A 26,483-nucleotide genomic window follows, 5' to 3' on the forward strand; every position below is an offset into this window, starting at 1 on the left:
TTATATACCTTTATATAGAGGAGCCAGGATTCAGACTGAAGTAGTTTGGTTCTAGAGTCTGTGCCCTTAAACATTTCATGCTCCTTATTTATAAAATGGAGGCCACAATACCTGTTTAACAGGATTGTACTTTTGAAAAATCCCCATAATGCACTCAGAACAATACTTGGCCCATAACAAGTACTCATAATGTATTACATAATGAAAACGTGAATTAGAAGGTTTAAATGTGCTATCTACCTGTTCTGTAATTATACATGTAAAAATGTGCAATACTTCCTGGTGCATTGTAATAAATAGTGAAAGCGCTCAAGGCTGAAAGCAGTGGGCCTGGGGCTGAAAGGATCAATACTTAAGGATTCCTAAAATAGATTTGGAGCACATCTGCTGTGAAAGTGAACTAAATTAGCCAGAGCCACAGCTAGTAAGTAACAGATCTGGAATTTGAACTCAAGTCTACCTAAATTCAAATTGTGGCTCTTAACTGTTCCACATAATTTCTACCAGAAATTCTAATTAAAAGTATTTAAAAATGTAAATGAACTCTTCCAGTCTCTGAAATTTAGCATCAGTGCAACTAGTAGAAAGCAAAAGACCTTGTGTTCATGTCTTAGAAGTTACCTACATTAACTGCCTTCTAAGTAGCTTCTTCCATAGTATACATTCCCTTTACTATATGCATGATGCAGATATGTATCTCAGCAGAAGTTTTTAGATGATGTAGACGTTTGGAGCACTTGAGAATAGCCAGAACCATAAATGATAAAAGTTTTATTCTAACTTTTAGATGCTTTTAATTGGAATTGTAGTCGTAAGTTATAATTACTCAAGTCAAGACTTTTGGGATGTAAATACAGAAACCCAATTCACTGTAGTTTATTTGGCTTATATGATTTGGCACAACTGGATCCAGGGCGTTAAACAGTCTCATCAGGTCTGTCATTCTGCGATGGTATGCCTTGAGCCCTCTAGACAGTATCACCTTCACTGATAGACATCCTTTCCTCATGTATCAAAGATGGCCAATGATAGCTCTAGACTCACATCCATCTTAACAGCTAGTGATCACAGTAAAAAGTGGTTAGGGTCATTACTTGTTAATTTTTATTTTTAAAATTTCAAAATTATTGATACATCTTTTCCCAGGTATGTTGTGGGCAGAATAATGATTGTGAACTGATAGAGGCCGTTTTAAAATAGTGCAAATCTTTCTGAACACATTAAAATTCTTTTTATCCCATTATTATTTATTTTTACGTAAAGTAACTTTTAACTATATTTCTTTCAGCTGTATCAGTTGGAGTAGTTACCATAAGAACCTGTTAGCTAGCAGTGATTATGAAGGCACTGTTATTTTATGGGATGGATTCACGGGACAGAGGTCAAAGGTCTATCAGGTAAATAAGGGTACTAGTTACATGTTATATGAATCATGTATTTATTTTGTTAAAACTTTTAGAACTTCATGTGCTTTATAATTACAGATTTGAAGCCACTATTTAGTACTTTTTATACCTGTGTAACACCTGTGCAATACCAAATACTTTTTTTTTTCAGTCTCCTTTTTTTGGTACCAGATACTTTTCTGAAGCATTTCTTCAGACTTTGGTCTTTGTAGAATGCATCAAATAAATTTCTGAAAGCAATAATTTCGGTAAATGTGTATATTAAAAGTTTTGGACATACTTTATATCAACATCTTATTTGCTTTTCATTTGTTTTCTAGCCTGTTCTCTTTCCCTCTCCCCATAACAATAAATTGATACCAGTTTTTTTTTTTCTTGCTTTATTCATGTTGAGATCTCTATTCTGTCTGAGGCTACTGTCTTCTTTCTGCTTCCAGGAGCATGAGAAGAGGTGTTGGAGTGTTGACTTTAATTTGATGGATCCTAAACTCTTGGCTTCAGGTTCTGATGATGCTAAAGGTACTATTTGAATCTCTTTCTCAGCACCTCCTTCTCCCTGGCCCTCCTAACCTTAATTCCTTTCATTGGCAGAAATACAAACATTTACTGAAACTCATGTCCTTTGTGATTACTGATTATTTATTTATTATTATTATTATTATTGTTGTTTTGTTTTATTTTTTGAGATGGAGTCTCACTCTGTCACCCAGGCTGGAGTACAGTGGCATGACTGTGGCTCACTGCAACCTCTGCCTGCTGGGTTCAAGCAATTCTCCTGCCTCACCCTCCTAGTAGCTGGGATTACAGCCACACACCACCATGCCTGGCTAATTTTTTGTATTTTTGGTAGAGACGGGGTTTCACTGTGTTAGCCAGGCTGGTACTGTACTCCTGACCTCAAGTGATCTGTGATCTGCTTTGCTGACGGCTTCTCAAAGTGCTGGGATTACAGGCGTGAGCCACTTTTTTTTTTTTTTTTGGAGATAAGAGTTTTGCTCTGTTGCCCAGGCTGGAGTGCAGTGATGCAATCTCGGCTCTCTGCAACCTCCACCTCCCAGGTTCAAGTGATTCTCCTTCCTCAGCCTCCCATGTAGCTGGAATTATAGGTGTGCACCACCACACTCGGCTAATTTTTTTTTTTTTTTTTTTTTGAGACGGAATCTCGCTCTGCTGCCCAGGCTGGAGTGCAGTGGGGTGATCTTGGCTCACTGCAACCTCTGCCTCCCAGGTTCAGGTGATTCTTTTGCCTCAGCCTCCTGAGTAGCTGGACTTACAGGTGCATGCCACCGTGTCCAGCTAATTTTTGTATTTTTAGTAGAGATGGGGTTTTACCATACTGGGCATGCTGGTCTCAAACTGACCTCATGACCCAGCTGCCTCAGCCTCTCAAAGTGCTGGGATTACAGATGTAAGCCACTGTGCCTGGCCTTACCCAGCTAATTTAAAAAAAATTTTTAGTAGAGATGGGGTTTCACCATGCTGGCCAGGCTGGTCTGGAACTCCTGACCTCCAGTGATCCACCTGCTTCGGCTTCCCAAAGTACTGGAATTACCGGTGTGAGCCACCACGCCCAGCCTACTGATTATTTTTTTAAAAATCCAAGCAGGGGCCAGGCCCAATGGCTCACGCTTGTAATCCCAGCACTTTGTTTGAGAGACTCAGGTGGGTGGATCACTTGAGGCCAGAAGTTTGAGAACAGCCTGGCCAATGTGGTGAAACCCTGTCTCTATTAAAAATACAAAAATTAGCCAGGTGTGGTGGTGCATGCCTGTGGTCCTAGCTTCTGGGGATGGCTGAGGCGTGAGAATTGTTTGAACCCAGAAGGCGGAGGTTGTAGTGAGTCTAGATCTCGCCTTTGTACTCCAACCTGCATGATAGAGCAAGACTCTGTCAAAAAAAAAAAAAAAAAAAAATCCAAGCAGAGAAAGTGATTTCTCTTCTTGAGTGAATGAAAAATGAATATACTGCATCCTCATTTTAATGATGTTTTTAGATTCATTCCACATGGAGACATTTAGAATTGCTGCTATCTTATAACCAAGTCCTTTAGACAGATATACCACCGAATAACCTTTTTTTTCCTGGAAATATTTAGAAATGTCTGTATGCTGCATTGTATTTTATTAAATTTCTATTGTATACTAAAATCTCTTAATGAAGTTCATTATATATCAAGGCAAAATTCTACGTCACTTTTTGCCAATTTAATAGACCTTTCTTTTCTGTTTCTTGTGTATTTATCTTTACTATTCACTGTTTTCTGTTTTTCCTTAATGTGCTGTTTTGCTGTGGTTCTTCTCACTATTAAATGTATAAAGCTATGATAACAGACTTATTTTATCTTAGAATTACCACCCTTAATTTCTTTGCCTTTTTCTTCTTTTCTGCCTGTAACTTTCAGAGTATTGTTTTGATAGGCAAGGATAGCTCTAGCATTGGAAAGTTTATTTCACATCATGTTATACCTTTCCCTTTGGCCTTTTTAATACATAAAAGAAATAAAATAATGGAGCACAGCCTATTCTGTAAAAAGGTAAACAAACAAGACTGGATTGCCCCTAAAAAGTTTTGGGCCATAGAGTAGCAAGTTGTTTATTCATACTATATACAGAATGGAATATCTTTTTTCGTTGATTTAAGAAATCGTCAACCAGGCATGCTGGCTCACACCTGTAATCCCAGCAATTTTGGAGGCTGAGGCAGGAGGATGGCTTGAGGTCAGAAGTTCGAGACCAGCCTGTATGAGACCCTGTCTCTACAAAAAATTTTAAAAATTAGCTGGGCATGGTGGTGTGCGCATGTAGTCTCAGCTGCTAGGGAGACGTGGGCAGGAGGATCTCTTGAGCCCAAGAGTTCAAGGTTACAGTGATTGATGATTGTGCCACACTGTACCCCAGCTTGGATGACAGAGCAAGACCCCATCTCAGAAAAGAAAGACAGAGAGGGAGGGAGAAGAGAGTGGTGTGGAAAGGGAGAGGGAGAGAGGGAGGAAGGGAGGTGAGAAAAAGAGGGAAGAGGGAGAAGAAAGAGCAAGAAGGAAAAGAAAGAAAAATTGTCCTTGAATTTCTAAATTAGTGAGAGCACCATGTTACAATAGATATATTTATTTTAGTTTTTTTATAGAGTTATTTGATGCACAAAATTTTTTTTGATTTTGAAGAAGTCCAGCGTGTCAGTTTGTTTATTTTTTCTTGTGTTGTCTATGCCATTGGTGTCATATCCAAGAAATCATTGCCAAATCCAGTGTCATGAAGGTTTTCCCATAAGTTTTCTTATAAGAGTTTTTTGTTTGTTTGTTTTTGTTGTTGTTTTTTTTTTATACTTTAAGTTCTAGGGTGCATGTGTACAACGTGCAGGTGTGTTACATATGTATACATGTGCCTTGTTGGTGTGCTGCACACATTAACTCATCATTTACATTAGGTATATCTCCTAATGCTATCCTCCCCCCTCCCCCCTCCCCACCATAGGCCCCGGTGTGTGATGTTCCCCTTCCTGTATCCAAGTGATCTCATTGTTCAATTCCCACCTATGAGTGAGAACATGCGGTGTTTGGTTTTCTGTTCTTACGATAGTTTGCTGAGAATGATGATTTCCAGCTGCATCCATGTCCCTACAAAGGACACGATCTCATCCTTTTTTATGGCTGCATAATATTCCATGGTGTATATGTGCCACATTTTCTTAATCCAGTCTGTCACTGATGGACATTTGGGTTGATTCCACGTCTTTGCTATTGTGAATAGTGCCACAATAAGCATACATGTGCATGTGTCTTTATAGCAGCATGAATTATAATCGTTTGGGTACGTACCCAGTAATGAGATGACTGGGTCAAATGGTATTTCTAGTTCTAGATCCTTGAGGAATCGCCACACTGTTTTCCACAATAGTTGAACTAGTTTACAGTCCTACCAACAGTATAAAAGTGTTCCTATTTCTCCACATCCTCTCCAGCACCTGTTGTTTCCTGATTTTTTAATGATTGCCATTCTAACTGGTGTGAGATGGTATTTCATTGTGGTTTTGATTTGCATTTCTCTGATGGCGAGTGATGATGAGCATTTTTTCATGTGTCTGTTGGCTGTATGAATGTCTTCTTTTGAGAAGTGTCTGTTCATATCCTTTGCCCATTTTTTAATGGGGTTGTTTGTTTTTTCTTGTAAATTTGTTTGAGTGTTTTGTAGGTTCCGGATGTTAGCCCTTTGTCAGATGAGTAGATTGCAAAAATTTTCTCCCATTCTATAGGTTGCCTGTTCACTCTGATGGTAGTTTCTTTTGCTGTGCAGAAGCTCTTTAATTTAATTAGATCCCATTTGTCAATTTTGGCTTTTGTTCTCATTGCTTTTGATGTTTTAGACATGAAGTCCTTGCCCGTGCCTATGTCCTATTACCTAGGTTTTCTTCTAGGGTTTTTATGGTTTAGGTCTAACATTTAAGTCTCTAATCTGTCTTGAATTAATTTTCATGGGGTAAAGGAAAGGATCCAGTTTCCAGCTTTTACTACTTATGGCTAGCCAATTTTCCCAGCACCATTTATTAAATAGGGAATCCTTTCCCCATTTCTTGTTTTGTCAGGTTTGTCCAAGATCAGATGGCTATAGATGTGTGGTATTATTTCTGGGGACTCTGTTATTGTTCCATTGGTCTATATCTCTCTGTTTTGGTACCAGTACCATGCTGTTTTGGTTACTGTAGCCTTGTAGTTATAGTTTGAAGTCAAGTAGCGAGGGTTGCCTCCAGCTTTTGTTCTAACGGCTTAGGATTGTCTTGGCAATGTGGGGTCTTTTGGTTCCATATGAACTTTAAAGCAGTTCTTTCCAATTCTGTGAAGAAACTCATTGGTAGCTTGATGGGGATGGCATTGAATCTATAAATAACCTTAGAGCATTATGGCCATTTTCCTGATTCTTCTATCCATGAGCGTGGTGTATTCTTCCCTTGTTTGTGTCCTCTTTAATTTCACTGAGCAGTGGTTTGTAGTTCTCCTTGAAGAGGTCTTTACATCCCTTGTCAGTTGGATTCTAGGTATTTTATTCTCTTTGAAGCAATTTGTGAATGGAAGTTCATTCATGATTTGGCTCTCTGTTTGTCTGTTACTGGTGTATAGAATGCTTGTGATTTTTGCACATTAATTTTGTATCCTGAAGGACTTTGCTGAAGTTGCTTATCAGCTTAAGGAGATTTTGGGCTGAGGCGATGGGGTTTCTAAATATACAATCATGTCATCTGCAAAAAGAGGGACAATTTGACTTCTTCTTTTCCTAACTGAATACCACCGTTTCTTTCTCTTGCCTGTTTGCCCTAGCCAGAACTGCTATGTTGAATAGGAGTGGTGAGAAGGGCATCCCTACAATGTAATGCCAGATTTCAAAGAATTTTTTCCAGTTTTGCCCATTCAGTATGATATTGGCTGTGGGTTTGTCTTAGTAGCTCTTATTATTTTGAAGTGCGTTCCATGTGCGAATTTTATTGGCGTTTTTTAGCATGAAGGCATTGGGCTGTCGGCTGCTCTATTGAGATAATCATGTGGTTCTTGTCTTTGGTTCTGTTTATATGCTGGATTATGTTTATTGATTTCGCGAATGTTGAACCAGCCTTGCATCCCAGGGATGAAGCCCACTTGATCATGGTGGATAGACTTTTGATGTGCTGCTGAATCGGTTTTGCCAGTATTATTTTATTGAGGATTTTTTGCATCGATGTTCATCAGGGATATTGGTCTAAAATTCTCTTTTTGTTGTGTCTCTGCCAGCCTTTGATATCAGGATGATGTTGGCCTCTCATAAATGGTGGGAGGATTCTCTCTTTTCTATTGTTTGGAGTAGTTTCAGAAGGAATGGTACCAGATCCTCCTCGTACCTCTGGTAGAATTCGGCTGTGAATCCATCTGGTCCTGGACTTTTTTTGGTTGGTAGGCTATTAATTATTGCCTCAATTCAGAGCCTGCTATTGATCTATTCAGGGATTCAACTTCTTCCTGGTTTAGTCTTGGGAGAGTGTAAGTGTCCAGGAAATTATCCATTTCTTCTAGGTTTTCTAGTTTTTTTTAGAGGGTGAAGTTTTTGCATCTGTGTTTTTGAGGGTTACTGGTCTTTATTTTTCTGTTTTTGTAATTTTTTGTGACTTTGATATTGGGGTAATGCTGGCCTCATAAAACACATATGTGCTGTGTGTTTTTCTTTCTTCGACGTGATTGTTTACAATTACTATTCTTTTGTTCTTAAATGTTTGGCAGAATTTGTCAGTGAAGCTTTCTGGGTGTGTTGTTTTCTTTGGAGATTTTAACTAAGAATTAAATTTCTTTAGTAGATTCAGGACCAATAAACATATCTGTCTCTTCTTGAGTGAAATTTGACAGTTCATTTCTTTCAGGGAATTGATCCATTTTATTTGTTGTGAGATTTATGGACATCAAAATACATAAAATGCTCCTCCATTTACAATGGGATTACGGTCCCAATAAATCCATCATAAATTGAAAATGGAATACTCCTAATCATAGCTTAGCCTAACCTACTTTAAATGTGCTCAGAATATTTACATTGGCCTACAGTTAAGCAAAATAATCTAACACAAAGACTATTTACAATAAAGTGTTGAATAATACAAGTAAGAGTATCATGCCACATACCACTAGCCTTGTGAAATATTAAAATTCAAAATTTGAAGTATGATTTCTACTGAATGCACATTGCATTCTCACCATCGTAAAGTCAAAAAATCATAAGTTGTTGAGCTATTTAAATTGGAAACTGTCTATATTTGTAATATACTATATCGCTAGGGTTTGTAGCCATGCTTTTTTTTTTTTTTCTTTTTTCCATTTCCTCTGAGAAGCTGTGATGAAGTCATGTCCTGTCCTTTATTCCTGATAACTGGTATTTTGTGTCTTCTGGTTTATTTATTGTTTATTAATTTAGGTCACCTTGGCATTAGGTTCTTAATCTTTTCAAATGCTCAACTTTTGGTCTGTTGATTCTTCTGTATTTTTCTATTTTTAATTTCATTGATTTCTGCCCATTTTTCTTCTTGCTTTGGGTTTAATTTCCTCCCCTCTTTCTAGTTTTTTGAAGATTGAAGTTTATGTCATTTGATATTTCTGTCTTTTTTAATCTGAACATTTTTTGTTATATACCTTTCCCATTAAACACTACTTGAGCAAATTTTGAAACAATTTGCAAACAAGTTTTCTTGACTATTTGCTGTTATATTATTTTTGTGACTATTATATTTGCTTTTCCATTCAGTGTAAAATTCTGTTTGATTTCTCTTGTTATTCTCTTGTTCATCTATGGATTAAAGTATTTTTAAATTTTCTTAAACTTTTCAGAAATCATTCTGTTGCTGATTTATAACTTAATCCTTTTATAGTTAAATGACATATTTTACATTATTTTAATTTTTTAATTTATTATTTTTTTATGGTCCAGAATATGAACTACCTTGATAAATATTTCAAATGCATTGAAAAGAAACTGTACTATAAATGCTGTTTGGTGAGTGTTCTGTAAGTGTCAGATCAAAGTTTTTGCTAGTGTATTTCTGATTTTCTGTACGCTTGCTGTTTTTTTGGTCTCCTTGTTTTTTTGATTATGAGACAGAAATGTTAAAGTCTGATTTTATTTCTCTGTTCAGTTACCTGTTTTGTGTGTAAGTGTGTTTTTACCTGATACATTTTGAAACTCTATTGTTAAGTGCATAAATATATTTGGGATTGTTATGTCTTCTTGGTGGACTGAATCATTTGTTAATATATAATATCACTATCCCTGTCAGTATTCCTCTGAAAACTACTTTGCCACATACTCATCAAACTATTGATAGTAATCTCTTTTTCCTCTCCTCTGGGATTTTAATTATGTTAATGTATTAGACCCTTTCGTTTTGTCTCACAGGCCTCATACTCTGTCTTTTTCTTGTCAATATTTTTTTCTCTTCAGATCGGGTAATTTCTGTTGTTCTGTCTTCTAGCTCATGATTCCTTCATCTGTCATCTCCATTTTGCAAAAAAATTTCATTTATTCTTTTTTTAAAAAAATAGTTTCTATATATTCTCTGAGTACTTCTATCTTTCCATTAATTTTAAGTTTATTTTTACCCCATGGAGTATAATTACAATAGTTGCTTTAAAATCAATTTCATTTAATATCTTAGGATCCAGCATCTAAACCTTAGGACTGACCTTTGTTAATTGTGTTTTCCTTTGAAAATTCTTCACATTTTCCTGGGTTTTTGTATGTTGAATACTTTTGAGGTTGTCTCAGCCATTTTGAATATTATGTTATAAGATGTTGGGTCCTGTTTAAATTGTGTGGGAAATGTTAGGTTTTTGTTTGTTGGTTCGTTTCTTAGTAGGTGATCAGTTGGCTTCGATTTAGACTGTAAATTCTGTCTTGCCTTCCCTAGGTTATTTTTGCCTTGTCAAAGGAAACAATCAGTTCAGTTATCAGAGCTTTTGCTGTGGTACTTTGAGTCTGCCTAATACACATGCCAGTTAGAGCTTACTTTAGGACTTGGGTCGTCTTTTCAACTGTAGTTCAATGCACGTAGCATTTGCTGCTGTGCTTCGTGTCCATCTTGCACATACACAGCTCAGAAGTGACTGTGCCAGTGAATGCACAGAACTGTAGAATCTCCTTCTCCAGAACTTTCTTTCCAGGTTTCTTCCTTACTCTTTATCTCCCAGGGCCCCATTTTACTGATCCTTTGTCAAGAAAGTTGGGTTGTTTCATTTTAGGAGACTTTGGTGCCCAGTCTACTGCTGAATTCTGTTAGTAGGGCCTGCCACAAGGGCAAAGAAGCAAGAGAATAGATAAGAAAAATAAAATGGGGATTCTCCTTTTTCATTTTCATTATATCATAGATGCTCCTTTTTATATACACAGAGTTTTACTCTGAGTATTAGCTTCTTATACTGTTGTAGCTCTGTGACTGAAGCCCACCCATGGGGAAAAGTTGGAGGAGGAAAAGAATAAGTCAGAAGTAAAAAAATATTCCCAATCCCCTGGTTTGCAGAAGCCATTGCTAAACATATGGATTTTCCTTAGTGTTTGCTGCTTAAGGTGCTGACTTTAGCTTGCCAAGGGAGAAGAGAGGGGGAAAAATGGTACTCTTCATCCCCTGAATTTCATTTAAGTGTAGAGTTCTCTCCTGGAAATGACTGTTTTTGTTTACTTTTTCAGTTTCCTCATATAGCTGCTTTTGTTTTTTGGATGTTGTCCAGGGTAAACTCACAGTGAGAGAGACTGGCTTACTCTCTTAGCTTGGCAGTAAAAGTCTCAAATGCTTTTAAGCCCATCTCAAGAGTATTATTTGGTGTTACTTAAATGTATTTATTATTCTTGTCTGTTTGGTGATCATATAAAATATTGTCTTTGTGATAACTTTATAGGTAGAGAATATTTTAAATCACTTTTATACAAATATATTTTGCTTATTTTATATATTTTGTATTTAGTAAATTTTTAACAGGAATTTTTTAAGCAGCTATTTTTTTCATTGCTTAAATAAAAACTGAGTTCTTGTGAATGATATTTTTCCTACATATGCTGTGTATTTTAAAAATAATTTAGTTCCAAGTATATATGTACATAATTGCATGTTAAAGAACCATCAATATGTAGCAGCTAATCAGAAAGGAATTTCGTGAGTCATTTTAAAGGTTCTTTTGGAGAAATATATTTTCCTTTTTAAATATGTAACCTGCGCCGGGCGCAGTGGCTCACGCCTGTAATTACAGCACTTTGGGAGGCCGAGGCAGGCGAATCAAGAGGTCAGGAGATGGAGACCATTTTGGCTAACACGGTGAAACACCGTCTCTACTAAAAATACAAAAATTAGCCAGGCGTGGTGGTGGGCGCCTGTAGTACCAGCTACTTGGGAGGCTGAGGCAAGAGAATGCCATGAACCCAGGAGGTGGAGCTTGCAGTGAGCCGAGATCATGCCACTGCACTCCAACCTGGGCGACAGAGCAAAACTCCGTCTCAAAAAAAAAAATGTAACCTGAGAATTATTTGCAATAAATAATCTTGCCTTTGAATTAAACACATTCTTTAAAGGTATTTTTCTTTAAATGTGAGTTTGAAGAATTTAGACTGTATGATAACAGAAGTTACAGGTTCTTCTTTGTTCCAAATTTCCTTTTTATTATTATTATTATCATTTGTTTATTTTTTATTTTTTATTTTTTTTGAGATGAAGTTTAGCTCTCATTGCCCAGGCTGGAGTGCAGTGGCATGATCTCAGCTCACTGCCACCTCCACCACCTGAGTTCAAGCAGTTCTCCTGCCTCAGCCTCCCAAGTAGCTGGGGTTACAAGCATGCCCCATGCCCCCTACAGCTGGCTAATTTTGTATTTTTTTTTAAATAGAGATCGGGTTTCACCATGTTGGTCAGGCTGGTCTCGAACTCCTGACCTTAAGTGATCCACCCACCTCGGCATCCCAAAGTGCTGGGATTACAGGCATGAGCCACCACACCTGACCCTTCATTCCAAATTTTATTAGTTGCATAGGTTAATGCACAAGTGACAACCATGAAGTCTTGGTAGATTTTAGAAATCAATTAGTAAACCTCATGCTGATTGTAATGCTTCCGCTTTTTCATCAGCAGATTAAATAAGTAAATGTAAATTAATAAATGGCATTATGATAACAGTTATAATTTATAACTTTAGAGGCAGTGTCCTTTCCTATAAGTTAAAACTTTACTACATATATTCTCTGCTGAATTTAAATGAAATGTTAGACTTATGTTGATCAGCATCCATAATGGCCTCCAGGGATCTCTGTCTCCTGGTATTCTTATGCTTGTGTAGTTCGCCTTCACCTACCTTGTTCCAGGCTTCATCTGTGTGGCCAGTAGATATCTCTTCTAAAATTAGGTTATAAAAGACACTGTAGCCTCTATCTTCATCATTTTCTCTCTTCGAAGTCACTCGATTTGGGAGAAACCATCGCATTGTCGCAAGCTCACATGGTGGGGAACTGAAGTCTTATGCCAAAAGTCATGTTGAGTGAACTTGGAAGTGGTAGAGTACTGGACTCTAATAGTCTAGAGTCCTAGTGGACAGCTCAACTACAGTCTGTTGAGACTGAGCCAAAACTACCCGGCTTACCTGCTCTGAGATTCTTGGCCTCTAAAACCGTGTGAGATAGTAAATGTTTGCTGCTTTAAGTAACTAAGCTTTAGGGCAGTTTGCTCTATGACAGTGTCTAGCTACTAATACAGGGTCTGTTGTTTCCCTTTGACGAAGTTCAAGAGTCAAGCTTATTTATGTTTGGTAAACAGTATTAAAGTTTACATCTTTGTATTCAATCGTTCATACTTTTTATAGAGGTATAAAACAATACACATTGCCCCTCAGTGTTATGGTAGTTTTTGTTGAAATAGCATTCTCCCTTTTTACTCATGTGGATAACTTTGTGTTTTCTGTAGGACCTGGACAGTAGTTTAGAAGTGGGTCTAGAAGAATTACATATGAAACTTAACTCATATTTGCACATCCTCATTAAAGCTTTGGGCTGTTTTACTGTGTCAAACTTCTGTCCCTGTTTTATTTTTCTTTGGTAATGAATTCTTTCTTAGGATACTTTGGTGCAAATAGACATGCAGTAGGCCCTGTCAGAGAAACTCAGAAACATAAACCTTGCACATTGGAACTGATTGTGATGTTATTATAGATAAGCAATATCTTGTTCTCTATTTTTGGAAACAATTTTAGCAAAATACTTTAGGGAATGATTCACCCAAATTTTACAGATTATCAGATGATAGACTTTATTCTGTAGTGTAGTTGGATTTTTTTAAGATTCAGTATTTCAGAATTGAACTGAAAAATTAAGTGACACTTAAAGAAAAGACACTTCTTTATCCATTAACATTAAAGAAATAAAACTTGTATAGAACACTTAAGTAACAAATTTATGGCCGACTAGATACAATATGTTTCTTTGTTTTAACCTCCTAACTATGATATGATTTTCCTAATGTTTACTCTTTTGATTATTTACTGAGAGCCAAAGGAGGCCATATTTAAATAAATACAGTGTATTTTATTTGATTTAATTGCTTTAGCTCTTCACCCAGAAGATGACATTTTCTTTTAAATTTACTTTTCCTTTCGAAGGGAATTTTCATCAATAAATTCTGAAATTTAAATTTTTGACGTTAAATGAAATTCTTACTACCATCCTTGTAAGGAAAAAGTAACAGTAAAGATGTTCTTATTAATTTATATACTGTCCTTATTTTGAGGATCACTTCATTTATATTTGGCTTAGTTTCTTCTCACATTTGTTGATTTCTTCTACACTTCCTTCCAAAGATTATACTATTTTATCTTTCGATCTGTGATGCCATCTTAGGATATTAAGTAGATTTTAATATTATCTCATTATATTTGTTGTGTTAGTTTTTAGGGCTACCATAAGAAAACATACCCCAAACAGGCTGGCTTAAGACAACAGAAATTTTTTCTCTCATAGTACTGGAGACCAGAAGCCCAAAATTAGATTGTTGGCAGGGCCATACTCTCTGTGAAAGCTCTGGGGAAAAATTATTTCTTGTCTCCTTCCTAATTTCTGGTTATTGACAGTCATTCTTATCATTTCTTGGCTTGTAGCTGTATCATTCCAGTCTCGGCTCGCGTCACACATGGCCTTCTTCTCACTGTGCCTTTGTCTCTAAATCTGTCTCTCCTTATAAAGACACCAGTCAATGGATTTAGGACCCATCCTAAACTAGTCTGACCTAATTTTAACTTTATTACATCTGTAAATACCCTATTTCCAAATAAGGTGATAATCACAAGTACCTGGGGTTAGGACTTAAACATGTCTTTTTGGGGAACACAACACCTGTTTTGTTTAATAACCACTCTGAAATTATTATAATCTCTATACAACTTTTCCATGCTGTGTTCATTCAGTGTATCTTTACAGTATTTTTAGTCTTAGTTACACTTGTAGCTCAGACAGTTACATTGAATTCTAATATCTTATATATTAAAAATTATAATCATGGTGGTTAATGTTGTGACTTATTTAAATAATATTAATGATTACTGCATTGAGAAAATTACCATGAAATTAGAAAAGACCTGCCACACTTCCAGCTTAACTATCATTCTCTCAGTACTGTTTTTTTTCTCACTTACATTTAATTTAACATAAAACGCTGATACATACTGCTTGTTTTTAAAGGTTTTTAGTGATTATAAGTGGGGTTATGCACACAGTAAGTGCTCCATACTTATCTATTGTGAATTACCTTTGGGCCTAGGCTGTTAGACTATAATCCAGTCAAAATCCACTTAATGATCTGATCTTTAAGTGCTATGTTTGGCATATTGACTTTTAATTCCAGGTAACCATCTCATCTTAGAATTGTATGTCGTGATTGACCAAATGATTGTGTTTTGATTGAAATAGCATATCATTCTTACTGTAGAATAACATGGAACAAATCAAATATTGCTATTTAAAAATCTTATTCCATCTCTACATTAAAAAAAAAAAAAAATTAGCCAGGCGTGGTGGTGTGCACCTGTAGTCTCAATTATTTGGGAGGCTTAAATGGGAGGATCTCACTTGAATCCAGGAGTGCAAGGCTGCAGTGAGCTATGATCATTCCAGTGCACTCCAGGCTGGGTGGCAGAGTGAGACCTTGTCTCAAAAACTGCTACTAATAATAATAATGATTCTTATTTTAATAATGAGCATCTTAGTTTACTGTGGGAAAGCTAATTTATCAGATTGTAAATTAGCAACATTTTTTGATAATGATTAATTTCTACTTGGAGATTTCACATATTGAAATAAATTCTTATGTAATCCCATTTCATGGAAGTGGTATTTATTGGAATCAGTTTTACTTATTTTCACTTCCGTCTACAGGTTACTGTATCAGTATTTCTAAAAATATTCTAAGATTTTTTCTATACTTCCATTCCCAATACTGGTTTCCAACTCCAAATGCGTGTTAGAATCACCTGGAGAGCTTTTTAAAAAAACACCAGTACTTGTACCCTATCTGGGTATTGTCCTGGATGGGACTTTGGGGCAGATCGAAATACGGATAGGAAGATTTTGTCGTTGTTAATGTTCATTTATTTATTCTAATGTGCATCCAGGATGGCAACTTATATATTGAAAATCTATTTTATGGGTGTATCCTGTTGTCTGCTAAGACATTTTTATTGTTGAAAAATGATATGATATTTGCTCTGGTACCTTTGTAAAATGGCAACTCATTTTCTGCTTCCGCTTTCAAATCAGGCCTATTTTGTTTAGTCAGCTTTGCTCTCCCTAATCATTACAAATTTTAATATATTTCACTGGATTAGACTACATATCAAATACAAAACCAAAATTTTGAAGTTTAGCTAAATAATTCTAGAATATATTACTTTAGACGTATTTAAGCCATATCACTGAATTACTACATAAAAGTTTAAAATCACGAAATTCTTAATTGAAGGAGAAAATAAGAACAGTTTCCAAGTGCTTTAAAGATGTTTGTGTACGTTTTCATATTTATGATGTATATCAGTATACACTCATACATACATTTAAAGAAAATTGGCTGGGCCCATTGGCTCACATCTGTAATCCCAACATTTTGGGAGGCTGAGGTGGGCAGATTGCTTGAGCCCAGGAATTTGATACCAATCTCAGCAACGTGACGAAACCCTTTGCTTACAAAAAAAAAAAAAAAAAAAAAAAAAAAAAAAAAAAAAAAAAACAGAAAAAAGCCAGGCATGGTTGCACACACCTAGCTACCTGGGAGGCTGAGTGGGGAGAATCACCTGAGCCTAGGAGGTAGAGGAAATGAGGCATGAATGTGCCACTGCATTCCAGCCTGGATGACAGAGTGAGGAGACCCTGTCTCAGGGAAAAAAAAAAATGGAAAGAAAGAAATAAAAATAATACTAATGTATTTATATAACTATATATATAGTGATATATATATATATACACAAGAAAAACAAATATACCACCTAGCTCCAGATTACTTTTTTTGTTCCTGTCTTTTATGTCTTAGTTGTGGGTCTATGTTACCTCTCTGTATAAATTTATTATTTATCTATATTGATTTTTCTTTTTTTTAGTTTCTTTCTTTCTTTTTTTTTTTTTTTTTTTTTTTTGGTGGCATGATCTCAGCTCACTGCAACCTCTGCCTCCTGGGCTCAAGTGATTATTCCACCTCAGCTTCCCAAGTAGCTGGGACTACAGGCCTGCACCACCATGCCCAGCTAACTTTTGTATTTTTAGTAGAGACGGGGTTTCACCATGTTGCCCAGGCTGGTCTCTTAACTCCTGCCTCAGCCTCCCAAAGTGCTGTGATTACAGTCATGAGCCACCGTGCCCAACCTTTTTTTCTATATTGATTTTTGACATTGAAACTAAGCTCTCTTAGTTTTAATGTTATTGTATTATTCAGTCATTCAGTGATATGGTTTGGCTGTGTCCCCACCCAGATCTCACCTTGAATTATAATAATCCCCATGTGTCAAGGATGGGGCCATATGGAGATAACTGAATCATAGCAGGCAGTTTCCCCCATACTCTTCTTGTGATAGTGAATAAATCTCATGAGATCTGATGATTTTATAAATGGGAGTTCCCCTGCACACGTTCTCTTGCCTGCTGCCATGTAAGACATGACTTTGCTCCTCATTTGCCTTCTGCCGTTGTTGTGAGTCCTCCTCAGCCATGTGGAATTGTGAGTCAATGAAACCTTTTTTTTTTTTTTTTTAATAAATTACTCAGTATCAGGTATCTTTTTATTAGCAATGTGAGAACAAACAAATACATTCATCTTTAACACTTTTAGTCCTAGTAAACTGAATGTTTTAGATTGGCATACAAAGATTTCTGGAGCAATAAGCAAACTTTCCCAAGTTATCAAAGCATTTACTAATGTATTATTTGTTTCTGTTTTTGTTTTTATTGTCCTTTGCCCTTAGTGAAGCTGTGGTCTACCAATCTAGACAACTCAGTGGCAAGCATTGAGGCAAAGGCTAATGTGTGCTGTGTTAAATTCAGCCCCTCTTCCAGATACCATTTGGCTTTCGGCTGTGCAGGTAAGAAATGAAAGCAGATTTGTCTTCCTTTGATGTTGGTTGAATATCATGGTAAGGATAGGAGAGCATTTTAAAACAAATAATTCTTTTGTAGGTTTAAATATTGTTTTCATTATTAGACTATAAATTAAAAGTATATGCAGTATGCCATCATTATTCATTTAGTGCTGTACCTTAATTGCACTATTCTGTCACCTGTCTTTAATACATAGATATGAATTGTTAATTTTTATCATCGTTCTTAGTGTTTATATGCATGAGTTAATGCTTATTACTTATTCACAAACTTAAGGTCGTAATAACATTTAAACAAGCTACTGTTAAGCTGTATTGTACAGACACAGGAACACTTTTTTTTTAAGGCAAACTGTTCTTCCAACAATTATTTATTGAGTCCCTACTATGCACAGAGCACTCATCTAGGGACAGTGAATAAGCATAGTCTTGTATCATGGAGTTCATGCTAACATAGGAAATATTCAAAAAAGTTTGCTATTATTATCATTACCAAATAATCATTAGGTAAATTATTTTTCTTAACTAGGGTGACCATATGTCTGTATTTGCCTGGGTCAGTTCTAGTTCACACTGTTTGTACCATTGTATTTACTATTAGTACCCTCTTTCATTCACAAAAGTGTCATGAGTTGGATGATAAATCAAATGGTCACCCTACCCTTAAAATTTTTATCTTTGATATTTTTCCCTCTTGAATATTTACTAAAATAGTAAATACTTGTAATTTGGCTTCTGAATGGTGAGTCTTATTTTTTATTAATAATATCAGGATTTTACAAAATACAAGCTAGCACCATATGATGGAGACAATAGCAACTTTTAAAAAGGAAATGCATAATTTAAACCATGTCACTATACTTTTTGCTTTTATTCAACTCACTATGTCACTGGGCTACTGACATAATTTCATAGTTCAGTTTAAGGAGGATATGGACTAACGTAGATGTGGGCAAAATTCTCTTTTTTTTAGCATATAGAATTTATTTTTAATGATTACGTGCTGTTTTCATTTGAACCTACTTCTGTCTTATTTAAATACTTTGTCACTGATTAGAAATGTGACCTTGAGCAAATTCTTTAACTTTCTCCCAAGTTTTTTATCTTTAACATAGAGGTAGAGCTGTTCGGGGCTCTTCTGAGGATTATGGAAAAAAGATTCTTTGTGTAAAGTTCTTATAGTTGTTATTTTTATTATTAATATTATGTATTCAATTAAAATATATAGTCTTAGTTTATTGAGTTTGAGTGTGTGTAGACACTTACTGGCCATTATTTATGGGTATAATATTTTGTCAGTATTTAGTTAATTTGTACCAATGCCAGATATGAATATTATCAAATTTTCTCCTTCCTAGAAAATAGGAACCTACTTTAAAAATGTTTCCACTATCTGCTAGGCAGTTTTCCCCACTATTCTACATTTTCATACATTTCTTAGTTACTTTTCTCATTTAATTTTCCATGCAAGCTTTAAGATTTATAGTTTTCCAATTCTATAAAAATTCTTTTGGGATTCTTACCAGACTTTCTTGTGTTTATTTGCTGATTTTAGAAGCATTGGCCTTATTGTGATAGTATGTCTTTCCACAGTTACGTGGGGTGTCTTTTTATTTGTTTGGGTTTGGTTTTCTTTTTTTTTTTTTTGAGACAGGGTCACCCAGATTGAGTACAGTGGCATGATCACAGCACACTGCAGCCTGGTCCTTCCTGGCTCAAGTGATCCTCCAACCTCAGCCTCACCAGCAGCTGGGACTACAGGCATGCACCACCATGCCTGGTTAATTTTTGTATTTTCCATAGAGACGGGGTTTTGCCATTTTGCTCAGGCTGTTCTCAAACTCCTGGGCTCAAGCAGTCTGCCTGCCTCAGCTTCCCAAAGTGCTGGGATCACTGTGCCCTGGCTATTGTTTGGGTGGTTTTCTGTCTTTCAATGAGATTTTATAATTTACTTACTTTAGGTTCTGGACTTTTCTGGCCAATTTTTTTTCCTATATATGTTACCATTTTTGTTATTTTTAATAAAATTGTATTTTCCACTCCCTTTTTTTAGATATTTTTTGCTAAGCATAGACAAAACTTATTCATATTTGGATATTTGTCTTGTATCTTGGGACCTTATAAATTTTTCTCATTAAGTCTAGTAGCTTTTTAGTAGTGTTTGGATTATCTATTTATACTTGATATCTGCCTGTTGCATTTCTTCATTTCCAATGATTTATCACATTCTCTACCTCTAAGGTAGAGTTATGCTAGTGATATCCTCCCCCATCTATTTCATTTAGTTGAATGAGCTTTAATGTTCTGCTGTTTAGAATATATACTTTTGAAAAATATTTTATTCAAATTGTTTTACTTTACTGTTTCTTAATTAGAAGCAAAACAGAATTTTATCAATTACCTTTTAGCACCAATTGATACTTATGCTTTTTCTAAAACTGAGTTGTATTTTTCTTGAATGAACCTTGCTATGGCATAATGTAGAATTATTTTGATAAACTACTATATTTAATTGGTAGTTTTAAATCCATATGTTAAATTAGCCTATTATTCATTTTATCTTTTTTAACTATCTTTGCCATTTTTAACATCAATAGTTTTGTAATTTTCAGTGTACACATCTTGAACTTCTGTTGTTAAATTTATTCTTATTTTGTTACTTTTATTTCTGTCGTGAATGGAATTGCTTTTAAATTTTATTTTTTGATTGTTTTGTTAATAGTGTACAGAAATACAATTGATTTTTATATATCAATCTTGTATCTCTAACACTGCTTCTCTTTATTTATTCTTGTTTTATTGTGGATTTCTTGGGGTTTTCTACATGTAGAATCATATCTGCAGTTGAACAATTTATGAATGACATTTTGCTTTGTTGTATTAGCTAGAAGATCAAGTACAATGTTAAATAGAAGTGGTAAAAGCAACTTCTTATATGTGAAGAGTATTTATTTAGTCCTTCACAATTAAGTATGGTGTTGGCTGTGAGGTTTTTTGTAGATACCTTTTATCAGTTTGAGTAATTTTTTATCTGCTCGTAGTTTGCTAAGAGTTTTTGTTGTGAATAGGCATTAGATTTTGTCAAGTGCTTTTTTTCTGCTTCTGTTAAGGTTGATTGTGAGGTTAATGTCCTATACTTAATACTATGGGACAGTAATATTATTATAATATTAAGCCAACCTTTCAAGTACTTTTGTGTTTGTGTTAGTAATGGATATTCATCCGTAGTTTTATACGTTCATTTATAGACAGAATCTCGCTCTGTCAGAGCCCAGGCTGGAGTGTAGTGGCGTGATATTGGCTCACTGCAACCTCTGCCTCCCAGATTCAAGTGATTCTCGTGCCTCAGCCTCCTGAGAAGCTGGGACTTACGGGCACCAGCCACCACATCCGACTAATTTTTCGTATTTCTAGTAGAGACAGAGTTTTACCATCCTGGCCAGGCTGGTCTTGAACTCCTGACCTCAAGTGGTCTGCCTGCCTTGGCCTCCCAAAGTGCTAGGATTACAGACATGAGCTACCATGCCTGGCCTGTAGTTTTCTTATGATGATATTTTCTGTCTTTGTCAGAAAAGAGCTACTGGGTTTAAAGAATGAGTTGGAAAGTGTTCCTTCCTCTGCGTTCTGAATGAGTTTGTGAAGAATTGGCATTATTTTCTTTAAATATTTGATAGAATTCATTAGAGAAACTATCCGGGCTTGGATTATTCTTTTGGGGAAGATTTTAAATTCGTAATTCAATGTGTTTACTTTTTCTTCTTCTCTTTCTTTCTTTTCTTTGTTTTCTTTTTTTCTTTCTTTCTTTTCTTTTCTTTCTTTCTTTTTTTCTTTCTTTTCTCCCTCCCTTCCTTCCTTCCTTCCTTCCTTCCTTCCTTCCTTCCTTCCTTCCTTCCTTCCTTCCTTCCTTCCTTCCTTTCCTTTCCTTTCCTTTCCTTTCCTTTCCTTTCCTTTCCTTTCTTTTCTTTTTCTTTCTCTCTCTCTCTCCCTTTCTTCCTTTCTTCCTTTCTTTCCTTTCTTTCTTTCTTTCTTGATGGAGTTTTCGCTGCTGTTGCCGAGGCTGGAGTCCTATGGCATGATCTCAGCTCACTGCAACCTCCACCTCCTGGGTTCAAGCGATTCTCCTGCCTCAGCCTCCCAAGTAGCTGGGATTACAGGCATGCACCACCATACCCAGCTAATGTTCTACTTTTAGTAGAGATGAAGTTTCACCATATTGGTCAGGCTGTCTCAAACTCCTGACCTCAGGTGATCCACCTGCCTCGGCCTCCCAAAGTGCTGGGATTACAGGCGTGAGCCACTGCACTCAGCCTGTTTACTTTTTCTAGGTGAATTCAGACTTTCTAAGTTTTCTAATTTATTGGCATAAAGTTGTTCATAACATTCCTTTATAATTCCTTTATTGTCAATAGTAATGTACCTAGTTTCATTCCACTATAATTATGTGTTTTCTCCTATTTCTTTTTGGTAGGTGTAGCTAAACATCTGTCAGTTTCTTCATCATGTAATAATAGTGTGTGTGAAAAGGCTGTTGTAGTTGTTGTTATTGTTGGAAGGTCTGTAGAATGATTCTGTAGGCTTGGTTTCCTGTAATGACTCTTAGCTCATCACCAAATAGATAGGCCAAGAGAGCTATTATTTCTCAGCAAGTGGTACTATTGAAATCAAGAACATGATGCCATTACTGTAATCACGGAATCAGGAATCCTTCACTACAGCTCCAGCAAAGCTAGAAACTAGATACTGGAACACTACAACAGAAAACCCCCACATCTCTACAATGGTGCTTGAAACAGAAACATTCAAAGCAGAAGGAGAATAACCATAAAATGTTCACCTTTCAAATCTTAAGTAAGTGCATCTGATTGATGGAATCTAATTCATGTCTAGAAGCATAACTGCAAGGGCATCTGAGCAATATAGTTTTAACTTTATATCTTGCATAGGCTGTAAACACTTTAAGATGGTGGAAATGGATGCTTAGGGCACATTGAGGTTAGGTATGAGCTAATTTTCCTCGGTCTAAAGCAGGGGATAGTATCACAGCAAAGCATCAGTGAGGCCAATAGTGCTTAATTCATTGCCTTTCATTGTACCTTTCACTGAAACATTCCTTTAATACAGGAAAAGCCTTTACTACTAGAAAACTGACCGATACTCAGTCATCTTCATTTAGAATTGAAACATTTTTTAGAATGTAGCCTGTCATCTAAATTTGACTTTAGGAATAGGTTATACTTTTCTTAAAGATTGCTTTTGGAATTTTGAGAGGTAGAAAATTAGTATATGAGCTACCCACCAATTATAGTTTGACTTCCTGTTGCAAGGGCACTGTGGATCCTACCAGGGAAGTGAGACATCATGCTACTTGTAAGCTTCTCTGTCTGTCTTGCTTAGATCTTATATTTGTGCTTGTTAACAATTAATTTGTTTCTCTTTGTACTTTTATTTTGTTATTTTGTTCTTTCACCTCTTATCATACATACAAAAAATTTTATAAGTCCCAATATAGTTATAAAAGGAATAAATTAGAATGAAAACATTTATCTTCTGAGCTTTGTGTATATAATAACATTGCCTCAAAATACATTAATTAAAATGAAAATGCTAAAAGAATTCAAATTTCAGTATCTTAGGAGATTTTATAGATCTTTCTAAGATAGAAAAGCAAAAATTAAAAGGTAATAAAGATGTGAACATGAAAGTTAACAAGTATGTGTATAGAAGATGGAATCTGTCAGCTAGAGAAATCCACGTTCTTTTCAATCAGACATAGATTATTTACTTAGAATGAATTTTTATGCTTCTCTTTTTCAATAAAGTCAAGCATTCATGCTAATCCCAATATATCAGACTTGGTTCTGAATGATTTTGACAGCTTCCCATAATGAATTTGTCTTTGAGGATATTCAAAGACAGCAGCACTAGTAGTGTTAAAGGGTCCCAGGTAGGCTCTTTCAGTTCTTTCCTGGCATTATTAATGTAGACAACCATTTCCTAGATTTTTGAGATAAATCAGTTGATTTATTTGCAGTATTTACATGTCTACATGGTTTTTAAAAGTTATTTTAATGTCTTTTTAATGATTAAAAAATTATGTCCCATATCTATTAGTCATTCATTACTTACCATTATTTGCATTTAATCCTTAAAGCAGAAGTGTACAAAAAAGAGATTAATGTAAAGCAAATCAATGAGGATTGAAGTAAATTAATTCTCTCAAAATAAATGTGTGGTATCTTTAGATAATTTTGCAGCTGCTGAGTTTGTATAATCTTAGCAAACTAGGCCATTTAGAGGAAATAATTCTGTACTACTTTTTGAGTGTGTTTTTTAATGCTTTTACTTCTGGTGTGGGCTTGCTGGATTTTATATTTCTAAAAACCAGTAAAATTTGGAAGGCGCTGCCTCTAAATATTACCTAGTAAATAGAAAACACAACCGTAAATATGCCTAGTAATTAGTACACATTTTATTTTATGGAAACTGATTCTTGGCTGGACGTAGTGGCTCACACCTGGTAATACCAACACTTTGGGAGGTTGAAGCAGGGGGGTATCGCTTGAGCCTTTGAGTCCAGGAGTTCAAGGGTATAGTGAGCTATGATCGTGCCACTATAGTCCATCATGGAAACAGAGCAAGACCACGTCTCTTAAAAAAAGAAGAAAGAAACTGATTTCTAAGCAGGCAAAATGTAATATCAGTAATTTTTGCCTGCAGTTTGTGCTTATTTAGTATTTTATAACTCACTGTAAATAGTTTAGATTATGTGATTTGTTTATTTCTTATCTCATTACAGTAATATAGTGATAATACTGTGTGTTCTGTAAGTAATTACTTGTATATGATGCTTTTAGATGAATTCAAATAGTAAATCACCAAATTTTAAATTATTCTTTGATACATATTTTCCTACATTTCCCAGTGACAAAGTCCACAGTACAATTTTTTTGTTGTTGTTGACACAGAGTCTTGCTCCAATGCCCAGGCTGGAGTGCAGTGGCACAGTCTCAGATCACTGCAGCCTCCACCTCCCAGGTAGAGTGATTCTCCTGCCTCAGCCTCCTGAGCAGCTGGGATTACAGGCATGCACTACCTCACCTGGCTAATCTTTCTAGTTTTGTAGAGATGGGGTTTCACCATGTTGGCCAGGCTGGTCTCAAACTTCTGACCTCAGGTGGTCCACCTACCTCAGCCTCCCAAAGTGCTCTTATTATTACAGGTGTGAGCCACCGCGCCCAGCCTCACAATGTAATTTTTTTAGCCACTAATATCTATGTATAGACTATGTACTGGACCCTGTTAGTGAATATGAAGTTTTTTGTTTTTGTTTTTCTGGGTTTTTTGGGGGTTTTTTTGTTTTTTTTTTTTTTTTTGAGATGGAGTCTCACTCTGTCGCCCAGGCTGGAGTGCAATGGCGTGATCTTGGCTCACTACAACCTCTGCCTCCCGAGTTCAAGTGATTCCCCTGCCTCAGCCTCCTGAGTAGCTAAAATTATAGGCATGCACCACCATGCCTGGTTAATTTTTGTATTTTTAGTAGAGACGGGGTTTCACCATGTTGGCCAGGCTGGTCTCGAACTCCTGACCTTGTGATCCGCCCTCCTCAGCCTCCCAAAGTGCTGGGATTATAGATGTGAGCCACTGCGTCTGGCCAAGTATGAAGTTTTAATCAGTATCTTTACCTTTGGCAGTCTAGTTTGAGAAATATCACAGAAGATTTAGGGCAACATATTTCTTCCTTCAGATAAAATTAAAATCAACAAATCATGAACATATATAAAAGATGTTACTGGAAATAAATGTTTCCTGTAATGCCATTAGTGAATTTTTTTTGAGACAGGAGTCTCACTCTGTGGTCCAGGCTGGAGTGCAGTGGTGCAATCTTGGCTCACTGCAATCTCTGCCTTCCAGGCTCAAGTGATTCTCCTGCCTCAGCCTCCCAAATAGCTGGGACTACAGGAGCGTGCCACGATGCCTGGCTAATGTTCATATTTTTGGAAAGACGTATTTTCACTGTGTTACCCAGGCTGGTCCTGAATTCCTGGGCTCAGGCAATCTGCCTGCCCATGCTTCCCATGGTGCTGCGATTACAGGTGTGAGCCACCGTGCCAGGCCCCTGTTAGTGATGTTTTGATTTTTGTAGTTGTTATGATTTGGTGGTGGTAGTAGTGATTTTTTTTTTTTTTTTTTTTTTTTTTTTTGAGATGGAGCCGTGCTCTGTCACCCAGGCTGGAGTGCAGTGCATGGTCTCAGTTCACTGCAACCTCTGCCTCCCAGGTTCAAGCGATTCTCCTGCCTCAGCCTCCTGAGTAACTGGGACTACAGGTGCACACCATCGTGCTCAGCTGATTTTTGTATTTTTAGTAGAGGCGGGGTTTCACCACGTTTGCCAGGCTTGTCTCGAACTCCTGACCTCGTGATCCGCCCGCCTCAGCCTCCCAAAGTGCTGGATTACAGGCGTGAGCCACCACGCCCAGCCATGACTTATTTTTTAAAAAGTCTATTCTCGCTCTGTTGCCCAAGCTCGAGTGCAGTGGTGTGATCTCAGCTCACTGCAGCCTCTGCCTCCTGATTCAAGCAATTCTCGTGCCTCAGCCTTCCAAGTAGCTGGGACCACAGGTGTGCACCACCATGCCTGGCTAATTTTTTTATTTGTAATAGAGACAGGGTTTCACTACATTGGCCAGGCTCGTCTTGAACTCCTGACCTCAAGTGATTCTCCCACCTCAGCCTCCCAAAGTGCTGGGATTACAGGTGTGAGCCACCTTGCTCAGCCTGAAATTAAGCATTAAGAATTCATTAATATACCTTTTTCTGCAAAAAGAGATAAACTAAGTACGGATAAAATAAATGAAATTATTTTTTCCCTATTGATCAACAGAATCAATTCTTTTCAAAGTATGTGTGTTTTAGGTTCCTCAAGGATTGAGAGTAGGAAAGGATGGCTCAAGCAGACAGGGAGAAAAAAAGAGTTA

General features: G+C 36.3%; 1 protein-coding gene across 19 annotated transcripts in view; it reads left to right on the top strand.

The window, feature by feature from the left end:
* The window catches only part of COP1 (COP1 E3 ubiquitin ligase), a 264,253-nt gene that overhangs the window by 158,653 nt on the left and 79,117 nt on the right, over window positions 1–26,483 (top strand). For 18 of the 19 annotated variants that reach the window (XM_031658336.1, XM_003893610.5, XM_009194948.4 and 15 more), the window contains 3 exons: window positions 1,289–1,397; window positions 1,844–1,925; window positions 17,377–17,493. In XM_031658336.1, the coding sequence (XP_031514196.1) occupies window positions 1,289–1,397; window positions 1,844–1,925; window positions 17,377–17,493 (308 nt within the window). Of the gene's footprint in view, window positions 1–1,288; window positions 1,398–1,843; window positions 1,926–17,376; window positions 17,494–22,223; window positions 24,506–26,483 lie in introns of those variants that run through there. The other variant, XM_031658354.1, reaches the window with a different exon arrangement.

This window comes from Papio anubis, chromosome 1, assembly GCF_008728515.1.
Source record: "Papio anubis isolate 15944 chromosome 1, Panubis1.0, whole genome shotgun sequence".
NCBI classification, from domain to species: Eukaryota; Metazoa; Chordata; class Mammalia; order Primates; family Cercopithecidae; genus Papio; species Papio anubis.